The sequence below is a fragment of the Pithys albifrons genome, chromosome 7, assembly GCF_047495875.1.
Source record: "Pithys albifrons albifrons isolate INPA30051 chromosome 7, PitAlb_v1, whole genome shotgun sequence".
In the NCBI taxonomy this organism is placed as follows: domain Eukaryota; kingdom Metazoa; phylum Chordata; class Aves; order Passeriformes; family Thamnophilidae; genus Pithys; species Pithys albifrons.
In genome coordinates, this window is record NC_092464.1 from 3,418,633 (window position 1) to 3,427,949 (window position 9,317).

General features: G+C 49.9%; 1 protein-coding gene across 4 annotated transcripts in view; it reads left to right on the forward strand.

Annotated features, from left to right (window-relative positions):
• The window catches only part of CCDC13 (coiled-coil domain containing 13), a 28,729-nt gene extending 24,219 nt beyond the window's left edge, over nucleotides 1-4,510 (forward strand). For all 4 annotated transcript variants that reach the window (XM_071560189.1, XM_071560188.1, XM_071560190.1 and 1 more), the window contains 2 exons: nucleotides 1,844-1,958; nucleotides 2,167-4,510. In XM_071560189.1, the coding sequence (XP_071416290.1) occupies nucleotides 1,844-1,958; nucleotides 2,167-2,326 (275 nt within the window). In that variant the 3' untranslated portion in view covers nucleotides 2,327-4,510. The remainder of the gene's footprint in view (nucleotides 1-1,843; nucleotides 1,959-2,166) is intronic.
• The last annotated feature ends 4,807 nt before the right edge of the window (nucleotides 4,511-9,317 follow it).

Consider the following 9,317-nt stretch of genomic DNA (forward strand, 5'->3'; position numbering starts at 1 on the left):
TAACAATCTATTTCACTATCCTGCTTTGATGAGAGCTCAGCCCCTTGTGATGTGCCAAAACTATCTGGAGTTTGTACAAAAACTGAGTCTCCAAGTTGTAATTCACCTCTTCAGCAGAGCATGGAGGTTATCTGAATGCTTTCATGGCAGAGAGTTGAGGAAATAAGAAGAAATGAAAAGCTTGAATATCAAATAGAGACTAGAGAACCTGCTAATTAACATAATATTTTCTTTTCTTTCTGAAAGTGCCAAATTGGAGAGAGCTGATCTAATTGCTAATCTAATGTTTCGAGTCTTCAATTCAAGGGAAGTAGATAATGATGCTAAGTAGGTAGAAACAACCCAGTTGTGTTTTAAAATTATTCAGGCTTTTCATTTTCCATGCTTTTTTTTCCCCTGTCTTGTCCATATTCCAAACTATCAAAGAATAATCCCAGAGGAGAACAGGTAAGTAACAGCAGGTTTTCCTCAGCTCTGTAAAACACAACCTCAAGATCAAAAGCATTTCTTAGTTATACAACACTGATTTTGCTTCTCCTTTGTCAGAGCTCAGTACTCTCCAACCAGTTCTTTTAGATATTCCACACTGAATGTTTTAATAGCAAATTTACTTACTTAAAGACATTTGATGTTGTGAGGGGTATGAATTTGGAAAGGTGATGCAGTAATGTACTGAAATGGCAACAGACACACAGAACAGCAATTGCAATCATAGAATCATAAAATGGATTGGGTTGGAAAAGACCTCCAAGATCATCAAGTCCAACCCTTGGTCCAACTCCAGTCCCTTTACCAGATCATGGCACTCAGTGCCACGGCCAAGCTCACCTGAAAAACCTCCAGGGATGGGGAATGCACCCCCTCTCTGGGCAGCCCATTCCAATCCCTGAGCACTCTCTCTGCAAAGAAGTTTTTTCTGCTCTCCAACTTCAATTTCCCCTGGCAGAGCTTGAGCCCATCGTGCCCCCTTGTCCTATTGCTGAGTGCCTGGGAGAAGAGACCAACCTCCACCTGGCCAGAACTTCCCTTCAGGCAGTTCCAGACAGTGCTGAGGTCACCTCTGAGCCTCCTCTTCTCCAGGCTGAACACCCCCAGCTCCCTCAGCCTCTCCCCACAGCACTTGTGCTCCAGTCCCTTCTCCAGCCTCGTTGCTCTTCTCTGGACCCACTCCAGCCCCTCAAGATCTTTCCTGAACTGAGGGGCCCAGAACTGAACACAATGCAGTAGAATCACAGTGTTTTAATTCTCCAGTCCCAGTAGTAAATTTGAATTATATTTTCTCTATAAACCCTGGAAAAAGTTTCTGTGTCCCTTTGAAATGACAGGAGCTGCATCTCTCAAGTGGAGCTCTATTTAGGAAAGTATTCCAAAATAAATTTAGAAGCTTAGCTTGGAGCACACATTGAAGTCCATTTCAACTATGCTGTGTTTATGCTGAGGATCAAAGTGCTTTACAAAAGCTGTGCCACGTGCAAACTTTATCACAGACACTCAGGAAGCAACAGTTGTCATAATCTGAAACAGGATTAACATCAAAATAATCCTTTTCAACTGTTTCTGTCACTTATTGTTTTGGTCCCTTAAATAGTATGGATTAATTGTTTTCCTCAGTACACATGTAGGCACATTATTACATTTAATGCAAATTCATCATGTTTTTATTTTGCCAAAAGGAGATTAAAATAAAAGTCTGTCCTACATATTTAGAGTATCATCATGGATAGACAAAAAATTTAACAGATTCCTTAGTATGTATTCACTGTTTCTTGAGATTTACTCATTGTAATACACTAAAAACAGTTGTGTATTTTATTAAAACTCCATTTTGTCCTTAAATCTACAGCCCAGTCTCAGAGTCACTCAGGATTCCCCCTGGATGTGAGTGACAGGAAGGAGTTCTCTGAGTCTCCCCTGTCCACACTGCCCCTGGAATCTCAGGTTGAGGAGCTGAGCAAAAGGTTTGTTTTCCCTTTCTCCAAGCTGTGTTTATCCTTTCCTACCTCAAAAAGGGAAGGAACAAGTGTTAACTCTGCCCTTTCCCACACCTGTCATAAAATCACCAGAGCTCCTGTGCTTCAGAGTTTCTTCCCCAGAACAGAAGGGCTTTTCTCATTTGCTTTGAAGCTCCACAGCTCACAGGAAAGTTTTCCCTTTGTTTCTCCCTAGACTTGTGATCCAGCTGAAGGAGAACAAAGCTCTGCAGGCTGCTTTGGAATCAACTGTGAGAAAGAAAGAGGAAGATTTTAAACTGTATCAAGACACAATGGAGCAAGTGAAGAATATCTTTTTACAGGCCATTCAGCAGCAGAAACAAGAGATGAGTTAAGGGAGATATTCTGAGTTCTCTGGGCTGTAAAGCAGGGAGAGAGCCCAGGCATCTGCCCACGAGTTGGAAGGCAGTGGCAGTGTAGTTTTGCAGCCTCATGTGTCATTTCTTTAGCATTTACACAAGGGGATGAGAAACAGAGATGAAATCCTAAAAGTGAATTTTCTGTGTCAGCAGATTCTGTCTGTACCTTGGCAAGAAGGGCTGAACTTGCTGGAGTTGCTGCACTTAGAAAGCTGCAGTGCCATTTTGGGCCAAACCTCTCTGGTTTCAGCACAGTGTTCCCTGAGAGGGCTCAGTATTCACTGTGCTGCTGCCTTTATCAGCTCAGGAAGGAATTTGCTGTACAAAAGTCAGGCCAGCCCCTTTTCTTGGAACAAACTGAGTTCTGTTTTTCTCAGCACAGGTACCTCTCTGTCTCAGGCTTTCTGCAGTGCTTCAGTGCTGAGGGGCAGGATTAGCCTGGCCTGGGAATATCTGCAGGTGAACTTTGGGGTGACTCCACTCACCATTCCAACCTGTTTCTTTGCTTGCAGAGTTCTCTGAAACTCAGTGGAGTTACCACTGAAAAGCTACACTGTGCAGATCACCCCTGCAAGGAGTCAGACCTACCTTAAATTCAGCTCATCTCATACCAGATTTGCCATCCAGGTTATGAATTCCCTATTTCTGTGTCTCTGCATCCATCCATCAGACAGATCTTCCTCTCCCTAGGAAGAAATGCTACAAAACACAGGCAGGTCCTCACTGCAGCAGTGGTGGGACTTTGGAGTTGCAGCAAAGCCTGCCAGCTCTGTCCTCCTCTCCTGCAGCATAGTGAGAACATGGAGTGCAAGCTAATAAGGCATTAACATGCATCCTGCCAGTGGAGAGCAGCCTGGGGGATTCCAGGCAAATGGAGAGCCAGTCATTCTTGTATAGTGCTGCTTTTGTTTCTCAGCTGAAAGTCTTGAAAGCTCTTCTTTTTCTGCTCTGCTTTGTCAGCCTCTTTTTCTGAGCCTGAAGTTTGTCAGGCTCTAACCCCAGACAGCACCACCAGGACACAGTGGATTTGGGGGTGGAAACCCCAACACTCCCTTCCCCAGCACAGGGATTTCATCCTTCCTGCCCTTGTGCAGAGTGGAAAAGAACAGAGCAGGAGTTCCTCCAGGTGTGTTGTCCCTGCCTTTTTTCCTGCTTAAGTTCAGAAATGCCTCTCCTCAGACAGTTCATGGATGGAGGAAGTCACAGCACTGAGGATAAACTGAGCTCTTGGGAGTTTCTCCCAGCTTTGCTCTGCTCCCCCAGCACTGCCCTATTGCTCAGCAAAGCTGCCAGGTGCCTCTCTTGCAAAAAGCAGGACAAAAACACTTCATAGCCATATTTTTTCTCCTCACCCTGCCAGTAGCATCAGAGGAAAAAGCATCTTGCAATCTGCAATCATCCTGGACAACTTGAGGAATAAATCCTGGATTGAGAGAGAGGCACAGTTTCATCCAAGTGAGCTGCAGTTTGTGTCTGTTCAGCTCCATCCTGATGATTATGTAGAGGGGAAGAAACCATCCCACCTCTGGCAGGTATTTTAAGGATCTGCAGGAGTGGGCAGATCCCTTTGAAAAGCTGCCTGAGCTGGGGCAGGGGGTGTGGAGTCTGTGCTGTGCTAAATTTGGGCAGCTGGAGATTCTGATTTCACTTACACAGGAATGTGAATCCATAATATTTCCCCAGCAGAAGAGCTGAGCAATCTGCCATCCTTATTTGTCTCCTGTCCCAGTGCAGATCAAACCCCTCTCCAATGAAATGGTTCTGAATCAGCCCATGAGGCACAGGGAAGGAGCTGGGATGTTACAGAACACATATGGCTCCCCAGCACCTGCTGCAAACCTCTCCCAAGTGCTGCAACACTCATTTCTTTAAACATATGCCTGTTTGGAGTTGCACAGAAACATTTTCCCTCTTTTTTCTGTACACACACAGAACACCGGATGCCTTGACAAAGAAGGAACTCAACCACTATAAACCAGTTTATTTAGAGAGCCTGTAACTGTTTCTCATGGAAATGTGCAATCTGTCTCCCATCACATAGTGGGGGGGCCTGAGCACAGCCCACATTGTCCAGGCCTTCTCAGTTTTCACCTTCATTTTGAAATAAATTCCCTCTGCACCTCCCCAGAGTGACCTGCCTCTGAATTCTCCCCACGCTGAGTCTTGGAGTTCCCAGTTCTCAAGGTATGAGACCAATTTTCTTGCAGCACGTGTCATTTTGCTGAATATGAGAAACCCTGGCAGGCCTTGGAAGCAGCAGGCCCATGGATCCCAACCCACCACTCATAGAACAGAAGCAATGACAATATTTTTCTCCCTGCCTGGAAAACCCCCTGGAGCTGATCCTCAGCCCTGGGATCTCTCTGGCACCCTGGATGTGTTGTTTGAGCTACAACAATTCTTTTAGGGATGATATGAAACCACCACAACCCCCTGCTTTCCTTGGAAGTTTCAGTGTTTCTTTTTCCTCCTAGTTAATCACCAGCCTGTTAAGATCCTTGTGCTTCCCTTCTCATTTGGATTTCTCTGGCTTCAGTTTGCAGCCGGCCATGGTTATCCCTCTCTTAGATAAGAGCAGTGTGAGTCCCCAGCATTTCCTCACTAGGACAACCTTCATCCAGGGAAAAGTTGTGTCACAGGCAGCTTTTTGATAAGCTCTGAGTTTTTTCAGTCTCTCACTGTAGCTGAAGGTGGTGACAGACCAGAGGTGACAACGCTGGGCACCCCTGGCACGGGCTGGTGGATACAGTTGAGGTTAATTTTGCAGCAAGTATTTGGCTGTGGACACTCCTTTTTAGGACTTGGCCAGATTTAAACTCCCAATCTGAGTCCTCCAAAGACTTGGAGGTTGTCTCCTGCCCTGGAGTTGGGCAGAGCCCTCCCATAACTCAGCCATAAAGTGCCTGCTGGATGCATCCCATTTTAAAGTACAGCTGAACTGCTGGGAATAAATGATCTCTGATGAATTGTCATCACTTCCCTCCTGGCCTGCTGCCAGGTATTTACCTGTGAAGAGCTCTCCAAAGTGGCTGCAACATGAATTAAGTTCCTTCAGGGTGGATAAATATGGATGGTATTGACACAGCAGAGTTCTCCCTGCCCTGGGATCCACTTGGAGAAGTGGCAGAGGATCAGCTGGTGGATCAAAGGTGATCCCACTGTAAGAGCTCCAGTTTAGAGCTGTGAACTGGGGCCGTGGGTGGCCTGTGCCCTCCCTGAGGCTCCAAAGCAGGACAGAGGTGTGAGGAGGAGATGGATTTCAGTCCTTCAAGAGGGTGAAATGGGGAGAAATCTGGTGGCAAAGGGGGACTGAGCTGGAAATTGCTTTGCCAACCCCTCCACAGCCCCAGCCAGCAGCTGCTACTGCCCTGCAAGCTGTGCCATGCAGGACAAAGGAATGAGGCTCAGCTTGAAATGGAAAAACACTCCAGTAGAGCCCCTGTGCTCTAAATTAAGCCACAGCTGAGCCAGGAGGGGTATTGGGTTTCTCCCTTCATCCTCTCCCCTCCAAGCCCAGCTCCTGAGCTGGCTGCTCCCATGGGACAGGATGGCCTCACTCCACAAATGCCACCTCAGTCCCTGGGAGTGTCCACTTACAGCTCCCAAACCATCCACAGGCAGGGGCTGAGCCCTGGGCTTGGAGCAGCTCCTTTGTCAGGGAGAAGAGTGATCTGTGGGATGCAGGGGGGCACCAAGGGATGGGGGGTCATTCCAAAGTGGCATTGACCTAATTGGGGCATTTTTTTGGGAAGGGAATTGTGAGGAGAGGAGCTGAAGGCAGTGAGGTTTGATGCTGGGTGGGAGGAGGTGGTGAGAGCCTCCCTCAGAGTCCTCCCCCGGGGTGGCAGAAAGTCCTGGGGCCACTGATGGAATTGGTGTGTGACATGGGGAATGGGCAGAGCCACTCTGGGGGTGCTGAGAGGGGTCCTGAGAGGGACTTTGGATGGGTGAATGGGGCCCACATTCCCTTCTCCTGAGCCATGCCTGCTGAGGTCCTGGTGGGGTTGGCTGTTCCCAGCGACATGTTTGCATGAGGAACCCTTGGGACAACCTAAGGCAGTAGAAAATAATCCATGTTGGACTGACAAGAGAGCAAGAGAGGGACTTTTCACAAGGACATGGAGTGATGGGACAAAGGAATGGCTTTAAACTGAAAGAAGGGAGGTTTAGATGAGATAATAGGAAGAAATTCTTCCCTGTGAGAGTGGGCAGGCCCTGGCACAGGTTGGCAAGAGAAGCTGTGGCTGCCCCATCCCTGGCAATGTCCAAGGCTAGTGGGAGATGTCCCTGCCCATGCCAGAGGGGGTGGGAATTAGAGGAACCTTGATGTCCCTTCCAACCCAAACCATTCTGTGATTAAAACCCTCTTTCCTTCCCATCCAAAGATCTGTTCCAGCAGCCAGGAGGCTTGTCTGGTGTCCCCACCAACATCTCCAGTTTGTGCCAGGCCTTGCTGGGACAGAGCCAAGCACTTTTCCTTGACCTCTCCACCACCTTCCCACTCACTTTCTCAGACCCTAAAGAGGGCCTTGGCCTCAGCTTGTGCACCACAATTTCCACCAAATGTTTGAAAAAATACCATTTAAAACATCTCAAAGCCATAAACACTGAGGCAGTAAAACACAGAGGTGTCTCCTGTGCTGAGGAAGACTTGCCAGTCCCATTAAAAATAAATCATTCTATTAGAAATAAAGGAGGGGTGTTCTAGTATTTTTAGGATATGTATAAATTAAAGCTGAATGATTTTAACACCACAGTTCCCAAAGCCTCATGAAAAACCATTGCCCAGCCCTTCGCCGGTGTTGCATTTTGAATCCAGCAGGATCACAAATTACTCAGGATTAAGAAAATAAAGCTGAAAATCTATCATTGGCCTGAAACTCCCTGAGTGGCAGTGCCCAGGGAGAGCAGCATGACAGGGTATGACCCTCTGGGACTTCAAGGAGCCTTCCTGGAATCCCTCACATCCATGACTTTAGATCTCGGTCACCTCCAGCCCCGTGGCCACACAACGGGGCTCATTGTACCCCTGACAGAGTGAACACTCAAAAAATAAAAGGATTTGGGGGCTGTTTTTCTCCTCTGCATGGATTGGGATTGGGGAGTGAGTGGGTTTGGGAGCCAGAGGGGTGATGTGGCTCTGTCAGTCCGCGGTGCCCCTGTCCTGACGTCCTCCCTGTACCTCCCACCACCACAGTGAGCCGATGTCCCTCTGCATCCACAGACACGATTTTCCCTCCTGCTGACGCTCCTCCATAAACCCTGAGGCACAGGGAGTGTGTGGAATTGTGTCCCTGTGCTTATCTGCACCGATCCCTTAATTACTTCGCCTCCGAGCGCCCAGTCAGTCATGCCAAGGTCGAGCGCCAAGTGCCCGGGCAGGGACGGAGCTGCAGCAGCAGGATGTGGGCAGGGGCTCCGGGGCATCACAGGGCCGAGCCCTGCCCCAGCTGCTGCTAATTAAAGCAGCTCATTAGGTGCTGAAAGCGTTTGCCACAGAGCCACAGCCATGGAGAGCCTCTCTGTGCACACCAGGTTAAAAATTAAGCTAAAAAAGCCTTTTTGTTCGTGGCTGGTGCAGCAGCAAAGCTGGGCTGACCCGAGGGCTGCCCATCCTGGAGACCCTCCCATGTCAACTCACCCCAAAGCAGACCAACCATGGAGGTACTTATAAAATCCACGGGGCTCTGCCTTGTTCCTCTCCCCTGACCCTCCTGGCAGCCCAGGAGATGCTCAGGGATGTCGGTCCCAGTGTGAGCTCTCCCCAGATCTCACAGGGTTTTGGTGGAAAGATTTGGCCCCGGGGCAGGGGGATGGACCTGGCACTGAGCTGACTTGCTCTTGGCTGACCTGTGTTTGCCCACCCTGGAATAACAGAGGCCACAACCCAGCCCAGCCCCTTCCTACCACCTGTTGGGAATACTGGAAGCTGAGGAGACACCCCTGAAGGTGGTTGATAGAGACCATGGAATCCTTGAGGTTGGAAAATACCTCTGAGATGCTCGAATCCATTAACCCAGCACTTCCAGGTCACCACTAAACCATGTTCCCAAGTACCTCCTTTGCGTGTTTTTTGAACATCTTCAGGGATGGTGATTCCATCCCTTCCCTGGACTACCTGTTCCAATGTCTGACCCCCCTTTCAGTGAAGAATTTTTTCCTAATATCCAACCCAAACCTCCTCTGGTGCATCTTGAGGCCGTTTCCTTGTCTGGACACTCATTACTTGGGAGCAGGAGGTGTTGCAACCTCCGAGCCCCGCATAGACTTAAACTCCTCCGAGCCAGGGAGGAATTAATTGCACCTTTTTGGCTCCGTGCCCCAGTGTCCCCATCCCGGTGCAATGTGAGCCGCCTCCCCTTTCACACAGGGTCATGGGGGGGTCTTACAGGGCATAAAGTGGGGACCCAAACCCCCCTGGGAGTGACGGTCCCTGCGTGGGGGATGCCCTGCCTGGGGGCTCCCACGGGCCCCGCTGCCCGGGCTCGGGGTGAGCCTTGGCAGCCTTGGCAGGTCCTCTCCGGCAGCTGCCGTGACAGACAGCTCCCGAACCACCCCCCTCTGCAGTGCTGCTCGAAAATAAAAATACCTCCCGCTTGCTCCGCTCCACTCCCAGCCAAACTTCCTCCAGGGGCAAGGTGGGGGACGGCAACCCAAAAATACACCCGCTCCCCCCGCACCGAGCCGGGCTGAGAGATGCTGTAGGGCAAGTCAGCGGTCCCCAAAACCCTCTGTAGTGCCCCCCCTTTCCCCCTCCGGCTCCCCCGTGGAAGTGCTGGACGCTGGATCCCCGACCCTCGCCCGGCTCCCCCCGCGGCCCCGGGGCTCAAGGTCAGTAGCGGGGAGCGATGCGGGGCTTGGGGGGGCCACCCTGGGGGTGGTGACACGCTGTTCCCTCATCTCCAGGGCTCTGTGTCACCTCTGCCCGTCCCCACCGCCTGGCCGGGGGTGCGGGGGCGGCGGAGGA